The sequence below is a fragment of the Oncorhynchus mykiss genome, chromosome 8, assembly GCF_057628025.1.
Source record: "Oncorhynchus mykiss isolate SJ-2025 chromosome 8, ASM5762802v1, whole genome shotgun sequence".
Taxonomy (NCBI): domain Eukaryota; kingdom Metazoa; phylum Chordata; class Actinopteri; order Salmoniformes; family Salmonidae; genus Oncorhynchus; species Oncorhynchus mykiss.
The window spans coordinates 8,775,809-8,791,127 of record NC_143029.1 but is presented as its reverse complement, the minus strand read 5'-3'; the positions used below and the strand labels follow the sequence as shown (position 1 = coordinate 8,791,127).

The window sequence follows — 15,319 nt, the reverse complement described above, 5'->3', positions numbered from 1 at the left end:
ACTGGCCTGCACAGAGCCCTGACCTCAACCCCATAGAACGCCTATGGGATGAATTGGAACATCGACTGCGAGCCAGGCCTAATCGCCTAACATCAGTGCCCGACCTCACAAATGCTCTTGTGGCTGAATGAAGCAAGTCCAATGTTCCAACATCTAGTGGAAAGCCTTCACTGATAAGTGGAGGCTGTTATAGCAGCAAAGAAGGGGACCAACTCCATATTAATACCCATAATTTTCGAATGAGATGTTTGACGATTAGGTGTCCACATACTTTTGATCATGTGGTATATCTTACATACAGTAAGTCTGCAAATGCAAGGATGCATAGAATGCTTTATTATAAAGGGGATTTTTTTGTTGGTGAACCGTTGTGCCGTCTATGCTGCCTGGTACTGTGTGGCAATTATTTACATGGTAAAATAAAATGTTCATTCAAATGATGCCAACTGATGTGGCTCATGAAATGAGTGAAATGCATAAATGTATATTTTGGAATGTCAGTTGAGTTTAACCAACAAATCACAGCACATATTGATTGGTACACTTCCTACTTTTACTTCCTACTTTTACTTCCTACTTTTCCGTTTTGTTCCAATGCGTACACTTACAATCAAATCAAATGTTATTTGTCACATGCTTCTTAAACAACAGGTGTAGACTAACAGTGAAATGCTTCTTAAACAACAGGTGTAGACTAACAGTGAAACGCTTACTTACAGGCCCTTCCCACCAATGCAGAGGAATAAATACACAATGAGAAATGATAACTTGTCTATTATAGACACGGGGTACCAGTACCGAGTCGATGTGCAGGGGTACGAGGTAATTGAGGTAGATCCAGTATGTACATATAGGTAGGGATAAAGCTCCTAGGCAACAGGATAGATAATAAACAGTAGCAGCGGGATATGGGATGAGTCAAAATAATTAGTGCAAATAGGGTCAATGCAGATAGTCTGGGTAACTATTAACTAACTATGTCTTATGGCTTGGGGGCTGTTCAGGACCCTGTTGGTTCCAGACTTGGTGCATCGGTACCACTTGCTGTGCGGTAGCAGAGAAAACAGTCTATGACTTGGGTGGCTGGAGTCTTTGACAATTTTTAGGACCTTCCTCTGACATCACCTGGCATAGAGATCCTGGATGGTAGGACGCTTTTGACCCCAGCTATGCCGTACACACTACCCTCTGCAGCGCCTTGTAGTCGGATGCCAATCAGTTGCCATACCAAGTGGTGAGTCAAGATACTCTCAATGGTGCAGCTGTATACCTTTTTAAGGATCTGAAGGTCCATGCCAAATTTTTAAGCCTCCTGAGTGGGAAGAGGCATTGTCATGCCCTCTTCACTACTGTGTTGGTGTGTGTAGACCATTACAATTCCTTAGTGATGTGGACACTTGCTTTGACGTGCCTTGAGGTGGAGATGGTGCCTTGACGTGGAGATGGTGCCTTGAGGTGGACATGGTGCTTTGAGGTGGAGATGGTGCCTTGACGTGGAGATGGTGCCTTGACGTGGAGATGGTGCTTTGAGGTGGAGATGGTGCCTTGACGTGGAGATGGTGCTTTGACGTGGAGATGGTGCCTTGAGGTGGAGATGGTGCTTTGAGGTGGAGATGGTGCTTTGAGGTGGAGATGGTGCCTTGACGTGGAGATGGTGCCTTGAGGTGGAGATGGTGCCTTGAGGTGGAGATGGTGCTTTGAGGTGGAGATGGTGCTTTGAGGTGGAGATAGTGCCTTGACGTGGAGATGGTGCCTTGACGTGGAGATGGTGCCTTGAGGTGGAGATGGTGCATTGACGTGGAGATGGTGCCTTGAGGTGGAGATGGTGCCTTGAGGTGGAGATGGTGCCTTGACATGGAGATGGTGTCTTGACATGGAGATGGTGCCTTGAGGTGGAGAGGGTTCCTTGAGGTGGAGATGGTGCCTTGAGTTGGAGATGGTGCCTTGAGGTGGAGATGGTGCCTTGACATGGAGATGGTGTCTTGAGGTGGAGATGGTGCCTTGACATGGAGATGGTGTCTTGACATGGAGATGGTGCCTTGACATGGAGATGGTGCTTTGAGGTGGAGATGGTGTCTTGACGTGGAGATGGTACCTTGAGGTGGAGATGGTGCTTTGAGGTGGAGATGGTGTCTTGAGGTGGAGATGGTGCCTTGACATGGAGATGGTGTCTTGACGTGGAGATGGTGTCGTGAGGTGGAGATGGTGCTTTGAGGTGGAGATGGTGTCTTGACGTGGAGATGGTGTCTTGAGGTGGAGCTACTCACAAGGTTTTCCCCAGCTATCACCCTCCACAGAAAGTTAAAAAGGTGACGAGAAGGGAAAGGAGAACACTCACTGTTCAGGTTTGTCCAGCAACTTGATCAGTTCCTCCTCTGAAGTGTGGTAGTGTCTCGTTATCTGCTCCAGCTCATCGGGCTGGGCTCTCTGGTAGGGCATCAAACAACACTTAACAAACTGAAGAGAGCTCAAAAGGCAAAAAAAAGGACAAGACAAGAAAGGAGTGGTACTCACGTTTTCATATAAGGCCTGGATGGTTTCCATGTCCACGATGGAGTTGTCCACCGTCAGCACAGCTACAGGAGTAAACAGGTTCATTGAGTCACGAGCGAAGGTAGTGCATGGATGGATACACAGTATACAGTGAATTGCATCTCTACCGGCCTGTGGGGTCACATAAGGTTATTTCTACGACTGGCCGGAGGCTGTAGGTGTAATTGTAAGATTTTTTTCACACAAAAAACTGAAGCCAACTCTCCTACACGATTCCCAAAGGTGTACTTTCACAGAGCTGAAATCCAACAGGACTGGGTCAGATTAAACATTTCAACCGAACATGGATGTTTCCCTGTTCTTAAAGTTGCTGCTGAAACTGATATATCCATGATATCCCAGTGGACAAGGTCTGTCTCCACATGATCAATGTTGGGCTGATGAGAGGTGTGTGAGGGCCAGATGAGCGCGCGCGCTCGCGCGCACACACACACACACACACACACACACACACACACACACACACACACACACACACACACACACACAAACACACACACACCAAATCTAAAACTCTCCACTTCTGGGAAACTAATTGCTCCCTGCCACAGAAACCAAAGAGACCCACAGTGTAGATTCCTTCCCCTTAAGGTACTGTCTTTCCCAGTTCAAATGGTAACTCTCAGAATCTGTTCCAAATGGTACACTATTCCCTATATAGTGCACTGCCTGGCCAGGGTCAAAAGCAGTGCACTTCAGTGCATTTGGGAAGTATTCAGACCTCTTGACTTTTTCCACATTTTGTTACGTTACAGCCGTATTCTAAAATGGATTAAATAGATTTTTTTCCTCTCATCTATCTACACACAATACCCCATAATGACATCATAATAACCCATAATGACATCATAATAACCCATAATGACATCATAATAACCCATAATGACATCATAATAACCCATAATGAAAAAGCAAAAACAACTTTTTGCAAATGTATTCAAAATAAAAAAACTGAAATATCACATTTACATAAGTATTCAGACACTTTACTCAATACTTTGTTGAAGCACTTTTGTCAGCGATTACAGCCTCGAGACTTCTTGGGTTTGACGCTACAAGCTTGGCACACCTGAATTTGGGGGGTTTCTCCCATTTTTCTCTGCAGATTCCCTGAAGCTCTGTCTGGATGGGGAGCGTCGCTGCACTATTATTTTCAGGTCTCTCCAGAGATGTTCGATCGGGTTCAAGTCTGGACTGGCTGGCCACTCAAGGACGTTCAGGGACTTGTCCCGAAGCCACTCTTGTATTGTCTTGGCTGTGTGATTATGGTCATTGTTCTGTTGGAAGGTGAACCTTCGCCCCAGTCTGAGGTCCAGAGCGCTCTGGAGCAGGTTTCATCAAGGATCGCTCTGTACTTTTCTCCGTTCATCTTTCCCTCGATCCTGACTAGTCTCCCAGTCCCTGCCACTGAAAAACGTCCCCACAGCATGCTGCCACCGCCATGCTTCACCATAGGGATGGTGCCAGGTTTCCTCCAGACGTCAAGCTTGGCATTCAGGCCAAAGACTGCAATCTTGGTTTCATCAGACCAGAGAATCTTGTTTCTCATGATCTGAGTCCTTTAGGTGCCTTTTTGGCAAACTCCAAGCAGCCTGTCATGTGTCTTTTCCTGAGTAGTGGCTTCCATCTGGCCATTCTACCATAAAGTCCTGATTGGTGGAGTGCTGCAGAGATGGTTGATCTTCTGGAAGATTCTCCCATCGCCAAAGAGGAACTCTGGAGCTCTGTCAGAGTGACCATTGGGTTCTTTATCATCTCCCTGACCAAGGCCCTTCTCCCCCGATTGCTCAGTTTGGCCGGGTGGCCAGGTCTAGGAAGAGTCTTGGTGGTTCCAAACTTCTTCCATTTTAGAAAGATGGAGGCCATTGTGTTCTTGGGGACCTTCAATGCTGCAGACATTTTTGGTACCCTTCCCGAAATTCCTGTCTCGGATCTCTACGGACAATTCCTCCGACCTCATGGCTTGGTTTATGCTCTGACAAGCACAGTCAACTGTGGGACATTACATAGACAGGTGTGTGCTTTTCCAAATCCTGTCCAATCAATTGAATTCACAACAATTAAGTTATAGAAACATCTCAAGTATGATCAATGGAAACAGGATGCACCTGAGCTCAATTTCGAGTCGTTTAACAAATGTCTGAATACTTACGTAAATATGATATTTCTGTTTAAAAAAATATTAAAAACTGTTTGCTTTGTCATTATGGGGTATTGTCTGTATATTGATGTGGAAAACCATTTATTGAATTAATTTTAGACCAAAGCTGTAATGTAACAAAATGTGGACAATGTCAAGGGGTCTGAAAACTTTCCGAATGCACTGTTTATCCTGATGCTCCACTTGGTCTGACTAGATCAGATATGACTGTATTACAGTACAGCTGAATGGAGATTTGGTGGTGGTTGGAGTTAGGCCCTGTCTAACTCTCTGTTTGTCTGTCTGTCTGTCTGTCTGTCTCTGTCTGTCTGTCTGTCTGTCTGTCTGTCTGTCTGTCTGTCTGTCTGTCTGTCTGTCTGTCTGTCTGTCTGTCTGAAGTCAGATACAGGGTAGAGGGGTCCAGAGTCAGACTTTAAGTTGTGGTTCAGATGACTCACTTGGTTGGAACATAGACTAGTGCTTGAGTGTGGGTTTGAGTCCTACACGGACCACACATATTGAATATTCTGTATGTGTAAACTGTTACTTGTGTCATCTTAGATTAAGTTGTGGGTTTGCATCCTACATGTGCCACATAGACATGTAGCTACTATTTATGTAATAGTTTTGGATAAAGGCCTCTATTGAATCTCTGAATTACGTTTTTAAAAAAGAGGGTAGAGAGAGTATGCACCATTCTTCTCAGATATGATTTTAGGTACACAGTACATGCCAGGGTTTTCAAACCTCACCTCAGGGACGCCAGACATGTCACAATGTTGCTGTAACCCTGAAAAGCTCACCTGATTCACCTAATCAAGGGCTTGATAATGCCACTCACCTTGCTGTATGTCATTCATCTCCAGGTGCAGACTAGAGATGAGTATGCCTACAGCCTGGGAACGCTTCCCATCCAGCAGCTTGATGACCTGACCAGGGAGAAGAAGACAACACTGTCACCATGACAGCAGTAGAGCTCAACTGACCATCATATTAGGTAAGAGGAAGGGAGGTGGACTAATGGAAGACTAATGGAGGGGTTGATCATTAATGGAGACCAGAGCCTCTCTCTCTTTCTCTCTCTCCACCCCCTCTCATTCTCTCTCTCCACCCCCTCTCTTTCTCTCTCACTCCCTGATGGAGACCAGAGCCTCTCTCTCTCCTCTCCCTCCACCTCCTCTCTTTCTCTCTCACTCCCTGATGGAGACCTGAGCCTCTCTCTCTCTCTCCCTCTCTCTCTCTCTCTCTCTCTCTCTCTCTCTCCTCTCTCTCTCTCTCCTCTCCCTTTCTATATTTCTCTAGTCTCCCCCTCCCTCTCTCTCCACCCCTTGCTTGCTCTAGTCTCCCCCCTCCTCTTCACTCTCTACCCATCATTCTCTTGTTTTCCCCCCTTTCTCTCTCTTTCTATCTCTGATGTAGAATTTTCACTAGTGCTTTTGTATAAGCACATTGAAGATCACAACATGGTGTACAGGACCTATAAAGTGGAACACTGTATGACAATGACAATGAAAAGACTTCATCATGGCTGACTATAGATAGATGACCATGGTGACTTATTCATGGCTGACTATAGATAGATTACCATGGAGACTTATTCATGGCTGACTGTAGATAGATGACCATGGAGACTTCATCATGGCTGACTATAGATAGATGACCATAGAGACTTCATAAACTCATTTTTAAACAAGCATTTTCTGATCAGGTTTCTGGAACAAAAGTTATAAAATTACTTCACATCAAGAACTATCATGTTCATTTCGAGGATCAAATGCACATTCACGTTTTGGTATCCAGAAATAAAACATGAATACTTTATATTTTGGACTAGAACCATACCTTCATCTAGCCTGGGAATCCAAACTGAATTCATAGTTAATTTAATGAAGACGTTAAACAATAGTGAAACTGAATTCCATGTGGATTTCCAGGCTACATTTCAGCAACTGTAAATCCAGACATCAGTCCCCTCTAGAGGTCAACAGACACATTGTCACTCCATATTGTGCTACATAGGGAAAGCAGAAACCTGGTGAGCTGCACAACTGAATTCACTCACCTGAAATGTGTCTTTCACATTTAACCCAATCCCCTGAATCAGAGAGGAGCCTCACAGTACCTTCTTGGCCTTGGCTTTCTTCTCATAGGCCTCTGACAGAGGTTTTTTCTTGGTCTGCAAGGTGGTCTTGGAGAACAGATCTTCAAACTCTGTGGTGTTGATGATGTCTGGTTCCACAAGAGAGTTCCACAGTGTGTCCTTACTGAGAAAGAGAGGTAGAAAGAGAGAGGTAGAGATAGAGAGGTAGAGAGACAGTGGTAGAGAGATGTGGAGAGAGCGATAGAGAGAGAGTGATAGAGAGAAAGAAAGAGAGGGAGAGAGAAAGAGGGAGAGAGGGAGAGAGAAAGAGAGAGAGAGGGAAAGAGAGAGAGAGAGAGAGAGAGAGAGAGAAAGAGAGGGAGTGAGTGAGTGATAAAAAGAGAGGAATATACCAGGTCTGAGGTCATCTGCCTTTGGCCAAAAGAGCAGGTACCCAGACTTCATCAAAGAAATTGGAAATACAGACATTGTCATCCTACAAGAAACATGGTATAAAGGAGACAGACCCACTGGTTACCCTCTAGGTTACAGAGAGCTGGTAGTCCCATCCACCAAACTACCAGGTGGGTGGTATAGAGGAGATGGACCCACTGGTTGACCTCTAGGTTACAGAGATCTGGTAGTCCCATCCACCAAACTACCAGGTGTGAAACGGGGAAGAGACTCAGGGGGTATGCTAATTTGGTATAGAGCAGACCTAACCCACTCTATTAAATTAATCACAACAGGAACATTTTACATCTGGCTAGAAATGAAGATGGAAATTATCTCAACAGGGAAAAATGTCCTCATGTGTGATACCTATATCCCCCACTAGCATCCCCATACTTTAACGATGACAGCTTCTCCATCCTAGAATGGGAGATTAACAATTTCCAGCCCCAGAGCCATGTACTAGTCTGTGGCGACCTTCTGTAAATGCCAGAACTGGACAAGAATCTGACTTTGAGGGGACTCCTACGGTAGGTACACCTATAGCTCATCTCTTGGCAGTAGACTACTTTATAAACTGATCTCAACCCAGAGTCTTTTAGAGCGTCAGCCAGTCCACTGACACCCCTATCAGATCACAGAAAAATCACACTCTACTTGAATAGAGCTATGCTCAATCATGAGACATCAAAGCCAGGGGAACTTAATAATATTAAGAAATGCTATAGATGGAAGCAAAGTAGCGTGGAAACATACCAAAAAACAATTAGGCAACAACAATTTCAATCCATTCTAGACAATTTCCTGGACAAAATGTTTCACTGTAATAGTGAAGGTGTAAACTTAACAGTAGAAAACCTAAACAGTATATTTGACCTCTCAGCTTCCTCATTAAATCTAGAAATTCCAAGCTAAACAACCTAAGAAAATGAACAACAATGACAAATGGTTTGATGAAGAATGCAAAAACCTAAGAAAAAAATTCAGAAACCTATCCAACCAAAAACATAGAGACACAGAAAACATGAGTCTACACCTTCACTATGGTGAATCACTAAAACATTACAGAAATACACTACGGAAAAAGAATGAACAGCACGTCAGAATTCAGGTCAATGTAATTGAAGATTCTGGGAAAATGTGAAAACACTAAACAAACAACACGAATAGCTATCTATCCAAAACAGAGATGTATGGGTAAAACACAGTCTATTTGGATATATAACAAAGAACAAACAGCAAAAGCATATACATGATCAAATTAAAATCTTAGAATCAACTATTAAAGACTACCAGAATCCACTGGTTTCTACAATTACATTGAATGAACTACAGGAAAAAATGCAAACTCTCCAACCCAAAAAAGGCCTTTGTTGTTGATGAAATGATAAAAAATACAGACAGCAAATTCCAATTGGCAATAGTTAAACTCTTTAACATCATCCTCAGCTCTGGCATCTTCCCCAATATTTGGAACCAAATTGGAATTTTAACAAATTACCGTACGACAGACCATGTATTCACCCTGCACACCCTAATTGACACACAAACAAATCAAAACAAAGGCAAAGTCTTCTCATGCTTTGTTGATTTCACAAAAGCTTTCGACTGAATTTGCCATTAGGGTCTGCTATTCAAATTGATGGAAAGTGGTGTTGGGGGGAAAAACATACAACATTTTAAAATCAATTGTGCGATTAAAACTGGCAAAAGAAAAACACTTCTTTCCACCGTGCGGTGGGGTGAGACAGGGATGCAGCTTAAGCCCCACCCTCTTCAATATACACTACCGTTCAAAAGTTTGGCGTCACTTAGAAATGGCCTTGTTTTTGAAAGAAAAGCACATTTGTTTGTCCATTAAAATAACATCAAATTGATCAAAAATACAGTGTAGACACTATTAATGTTGTAAATGACTATTGTAGCTGGAAAGCTGATTTTTTTAATGAAATATCTACATAGGCGTACAGAGGCCCATTATCAGCAACCATCACTCCTGTGTTCCAATGGCACATTGTGTTAGCTAATCCAAGTTGATCATTTTAAAAAAGACTAATTCATCATTAGAAATCCCTTTTGCAATTATGTTAGCACAGCTGAAAACTGTTGTTCTGATTAAAGAAGGAAAACATTGCCTTCTTTAGACTAGGTGAGTATCTGGAGCATCAGCATTTGTGGGTTCGATTACAGGCTCGAAATGGCCAGTCTATTCTTGTTCTGAGAAATGATGGCTATTCCATGCGAGAAATAGCCAAGAAACTGCGTAAACTGGCTCTAACCTGAATAGAAAGAGGAGTGGGAGGCCCCGGTGCACAACTGAGCAAGAGGACAAGTACATTAGAGTGTCTAGTTTGAGAAACAGACGCCTCACATGTCCTCTACTGGCAGCTTCATTAAATAGTACCCACAAAACACCAGTCTCAACGTCAACAGTGGAGAGGCGTCTCGGGGATGCTGGGCAGAGTTGCAAAGAAATACTGTCCAATTAAAAAAAAAGATTAAGATGGGCAAAAGAACACAGACACTGGACAGAGGAAGATGGAAAAAAGTGTTATGGATAGATTAATCTAAGTTTGAGGTGTTCGGATCACAAAAAATAACATTTGTGAGATGGAGAAAAAATGAAAAGATGCTGGAGGAGTGCTTGACGCAATCTGTCAAGCATGGTGGAGGCAATGTGTTGGTCTGGGGGTGCTTTGGTGGTGGTAAAGTGGGAGATTTGTACAGGGTAAAAGGGATCTTGAAGATGGAAGGCAATCACTCCATTTTGCAACGCCATGCCATACCCTGTGGTCTGCGCTTAATTGGAGCCAATTTCCTCCTACAGCAGAACAATGACCCAAAACACAGCACCAAACTATGCAAAAACTATTTAGGGAAGAAGTAGTCAGCTGGAATTCTGTCTATAATGGAGTGGCCAGAACAGTCACCGGATCTCAACCCTGTTGTGAGAACAGCTTGACCGTATGGTACGTAGATGTGCCCATCAAGCCAATCCAACTTGTGGGAGGTGCTTCAGGAAGCATGGGGTGAAATCTCTTCAGATTACCTCAACAAATTGACAACTAGAATGCCAAAGGTCTGCAAGGCTGTAATTGCTGCAAATGGAGGATTTTTTTGACAAAAGAAAAGTTTGAATGACAAAATTATTATTTCAATTACAAATCATTATTTATAACCTTGTCAACATCTTGACTATATTTCCTATGCATTTTGCAACAAATTTCATGTATGTTTTCATGGAAAACAAGGACATTTCTAAGTGACCCCAAACGTTTGAACGGTAGTGTATATATCAATGAATTGGAGAGGACACTAGAACAGCCTGCAGCACCCGGCCTCACCCTACTAAAATCTGAAGTCAAATATCTACTGATTGCTGATGATCTGGTGCTTCTGTCCCCAGCCAAGGAGGACCTACAGCTTCACCGACCTGGGCCCTGACAGTAAATCTCACTAAGACAAAAATAATGGTGTTCCAAAAAAGGTCCAGTTGCCATGAATACGAATAGTGTTCCTGGCAAGAGGCATCACTGCTGTACCTGGTTCGAATCCAGGCTACATCACATCCGGTTGTGATTGGGCGTCCCATAGGCTGGCGCACAATTGGTCTGGGTTTGGCCGGGGTAGGCCATCATTGTAAATAATCATTTATTCTTAACTGACTTGCCTAGTTAAATAAAATAAATAAATAAACATCAGCGCCACCTGTAACTTCCACAAAGCTGTGAACAATCTGAGAAACAAGTCAAGAAGGGCCTTCTATGCCATCAAAAGGAACATACAATTTTACATACCAATTAGGATCTGTCTAAAATAAAGTTATTGAACCCATTCCCCTTCACGGTTGTGAGGTCTGGGGTCCCCTTACCAACCAAAACTCACAAAATGGGACAAAGACCAAATTGAGACTCTGCATGCAGCATTCTGCAAAACTATCCTCTCTGTACAACGCACGCTGAGCAGAATTAGGCTCATTCCTGTTAATTATAAAAATCCAGAAAACAGACGTTAAATTCTACAACCACCTAAAAGGAAGCAATTCCCAAACCTTCCATAACAAAGCCATCACCTACAGATCAATTAATTTGGTGAAGAGCCCCCTAAGCAAGCTGGTCCTGGGGCTCGGTTCACAAACACAAACACAAACAGACCCCACAGATCCCCAGGACAGCAGCACAATTAGACCCAACCAAATCATGAGAAAACAAAAAGAGAATTACTTGACATTGGAAAGAATTTACAAAAAAACAGACCAAACTAGAATGCTATTTGGCCATAAACAGAGAGTACACATTGGCAGCATACCTGACCCCTGTGACTAACCCTAAATTAAGGAAATCTTTGACTATGTACAGACTCAGTGAGTGTAGCCTTGCTATTGAGAAAGGCTGCCGAAGACAGACCTGACTCTCAAGAGAAGAAACATATATTTCCCTCCCACAGAGAGAGAAATACGTCTAGATCAAAAACATAGTGATTAAGAATAACAAGTTGTGGCCAGATACTGGCACTTTTCTAAAATAAACCCTTATTTCTTCACAAATAAATTGAAATTGAAAAGAATGTTATAGGGTTGTCAACATTTCAGAAGCAATTTGAATTTAGTTCATCATTTTAATTTAGGAGCAGATTATTAAGGTTTTTTGGAGTGCAATGTTCAACCCAGTGTCCAAGTACTGTATCTCTGTTGTGGATCTTCCAGCGGGACAACAACCCCAATCACACATTAAAAAGCACCCAGGACAGCAAAGTCCAGATCCCATCTATCCCATCTATCCCATCAAATCCCATCTAAACCCAATGGAGAGATCTGAAAATAATTTTGTCCATGCCATTTGTTCATATTTTCTATTAAAAAATAAATAAATAAATAAATAAATCTAAGTTTACAAAAATAAATAGGTTCTACAGTGTTGAAAATCCATTCACATGGTGTGGAGACCCAGAGTTTTCTTCACTTTCAACTGATTTTTTTCCCTTCTCTCTTCTTTTCTCTCGTGCAATCACCACCAGGATGAAAAACCATCCAGGGAGGCTGTTGGAACAACAGCAACTTAACACGAGCCACACTCGTAACATAACCGTTTGCAGTTGTCTACATTGGCTGGATGGAGAGCTGTGGGTGGGTACAAGTTCGTTCCAAAGGTTTCAGATTAAAGTGCAACAGTAGAGAGGATGGCCAATGGATTGGATGACACACAAATCAATGCCTGCTGTATTACTGGCAGACGACACTAAATTGTCTACTGTACAGCCACCCAAAACGTTTATACCAGGCTCTTATGAGCCAAACCTAGAAAAAGGTTGGGATGGAAGCAATTTGTCAATGGACCCCATATTCCACAAGGAATGAAAAGGCTTAACAGGAACCAAGATGTGGTTGAACAAAATAGGGCAAGATTGCTAGCTTGGTCCTAGGTCTGTTTGGCATGAAAACAACCATAGAAGTACGCTATACTATACAGCACTAACAGACCTGGGAACAGGCTAAGTGATCTGATCTAGACCAGGTTACTGTAAAGTGCTGTGACAACTGCTGATGTAAAATGGTTTCGTACACTGAACACAAAAATATAAACACAACATGTAAAGTGTTGGTCCCATGTTTCCTTATCTGAAATAAAAGATCCCAGAAATGTTCCATATGCAGGAATGTCCACCAGAGCTGTTGACAGAGAATTGAATGTTGTTTTAGAGAATTTGGCAATACGTCCAACCGGCCTCACAACCGCAGACCACATGTAACTACGCCAGCCCAGGACCTCCACATCCGGATTCTTCACCTGTGGGATCGTTTGAGACCAGTCACGCGGACAGCTGAGGAAGCTGAGGAGTATTTCCGTCTGTAATAAAGCCCATTTGCGGGGAAAAACTAATTCTGATTGGCTGGGCCTGGCTCCCCAGTGGGTGGACCTGGCTCCCCAGTGGGTGGACCTATGCCCTCCCAGGCCCACCCATGTCTGCACCCCTGCCCAGTCATGTGAAATCCATAGATTAGGACCTAATGAATTTATTTAAATTGACTCCTTATATGACCTGTAACTCAGTAAAATTATTGAAATTGTTGCAAGTTGCATTTATATTTTTGTTGTTGAGTTTATTTTTATAGGGACTGTGCACATTAATCAACGTTTCAGTAAAAGTGCCGGTTTTAGCCAGCCGGCTAATTTTCAACCTCAGTCCCTGGGCTGTACAGACAATCAATGAGCAGTGAGCACACGTAGAGCAACATAGGACAAGCAAGACGTAGCATACAGACAGAGCAACATAGGACAAGCAAGACATAGCATACAGACAGAGCAACATAGGACAAACAAGACGTAGCATACAGACAGAGCAACATAGAACAAGCAAGACATAGCATACAGACAGAGCAACATAGGACAAGCAAGACATAGCATACCGACAGAGCAACATAGAACAGGCAAGACATAGCATACAGACAGAGCAACATAGGACAAGCAAGACATAGCATACCGACAGAGCAACATAGAACAGGCAAGACATAGCATACAGACAGAGCAACATAGAACAAAAAGCAGCAAGACAGCAAAATTCATAAATAGCAACACACCTCACAAGCTACAGACAACAGACAACATGGAAAGCGGCAATACACAGCTAGGGATGATGTTCACACATCTGATTGACCTTTAGCCATGTCTTCAAGCATTTTGTGAAAGTGTGATATGTGGTGCAGTTATGTGTGTCTGATGGCGGTGTATTCCAGACATGGGAAGCTCTCACAGAGAAAGCGGATTTACTAAAGGTGCTTTTCCTCAAGGGAACTATACAGTCACCTCTCATGGCAGACCTTGTGGATCTGCTGCCATATGTTTGGGTTTTCTGTTTAACAAAAATACTGAGTGGAGGGGGAGCCAGGCCATTTAGGATCTTGAATACAAGACATGCGTCGGTGTACTGCACAAAACAGTGATGATGGCTATTGGGCTTCCTATCAAGCATTTTGAGAGCCTGTTTGTAGACAGACTGAGTAGGTTTTAATGTTGTACAGAAAGCTTGGGCCCAACTAGTCAAGCAGTATGTTAAGTGGGGGAGTATAGATTTGAAGTACAGTTTTGCTACCTCTGTAGTCAAACAATTTCGTATAAATCGGAAATTAGCTAGGTTGAATTTGGTTATCTGAATTACCTTTTTCACATGTTTTTTAAAAGAGAGGTTGGAATCAAGTATGATGCCAAGGTACTTAAAACCAGATACCACCTGGAGCTTCTCCCCTGACACGTAGACATCTGGCTCAGTAGCATCTGTTGCCCTCTTTGTGAAGAACATGCAAACAGTTTTTTTCACATTGAGATGCGAACACAAGTCACTGAGCCACTTTGTAACCTGGACCATTACAGTAGTGAGTTCTGGTGCAGCTTGTTGTTTGCTCTTTGCATGCACATATATCACTGTATCATCTGCATACATGTGAACTTCAGACCCAGTACAGACAGAAGGCAGATCATTAATGTACAGGCTGAACAGGAGGGGCCCCAGTATTGACCCTTGGGGCACACCCACATCATTGCTAAGAGTGGGCGACAGCTCATTGCTTTCTCTGACACACTGAGTTCTGCCTTCAAGGTATGATTTCATCCATCTCAAGGCATCGGAGGAAAAGTAGAACTTGGACAATTTTGTGATGAGAATCTCATGGTTAACAGTATCAAACGCCTTCCTTAGGTTCCAGAAACACAGCCCCAACAACGCCCCCTTTGTCCATCTTGGACTTCACATTTTCCAGAAGAAAGCAGTTGGCCGTTTCTGTGGAGTGTTTCACTCTGAAGCCAAACTGCATGGAGTGTAATGTGAAGGGGCTGTTGTTGAGGTGGGCAATCAGTTGTTCTGCTACACACTTTTCAACAACTTTTGACACCACAGGTAGTATACTAATGGGCCTGTAGTTACTCACGTCAGCAGGGTCGCCCGATTTAAAGATGGCCGTTATTATGGCCGACTTCCAGACCCTTGGAAACACCACCTGACCAATAGATGTGTTGGTGACCTTAGTAATGGGGCCAATAAGTGACTCTTTGTAGTTTTTAAGAAAGGTAGAGTCCAACCCAAACACATCTTTGGCTTTA

At 43.1% G+C, this 15,319-nt stretch overlaps 1 protein-coding gene across 1 annotated transcript in view; it reads right to left on the bottom strand.

The window, feature by feature from the left end:
* Positions 1-15,319, bottom strand: part of LOC110529313 (uncharacterized) — a 58,256-nt gene that overhangs the window by 31,138 nt on the left and 11,799 nt on the right. Inside the window, exons 5-8 of the mRNA XM_036984665.2 lie at positions 6,816-6,957; positions 5,535-5,622; positions 2,515-2,576; positions 2,339-2,427 (exon numbers count right to left, since the gene is read on the bottom strand). Of these exons, the coding sequence (XP_036840560.2) occupies positions 2,339-2,427; positions 2,515-2,576; positions 5,535-5,622; positions 6,816-6,957 (381 nt within the window). The remainder of the gene's footprint in view (positions 1-2,338; positions 2,428-2,514; positions 2,577-5,534; positions 5,623-6,815; positions 6,958-15,319) is intronic.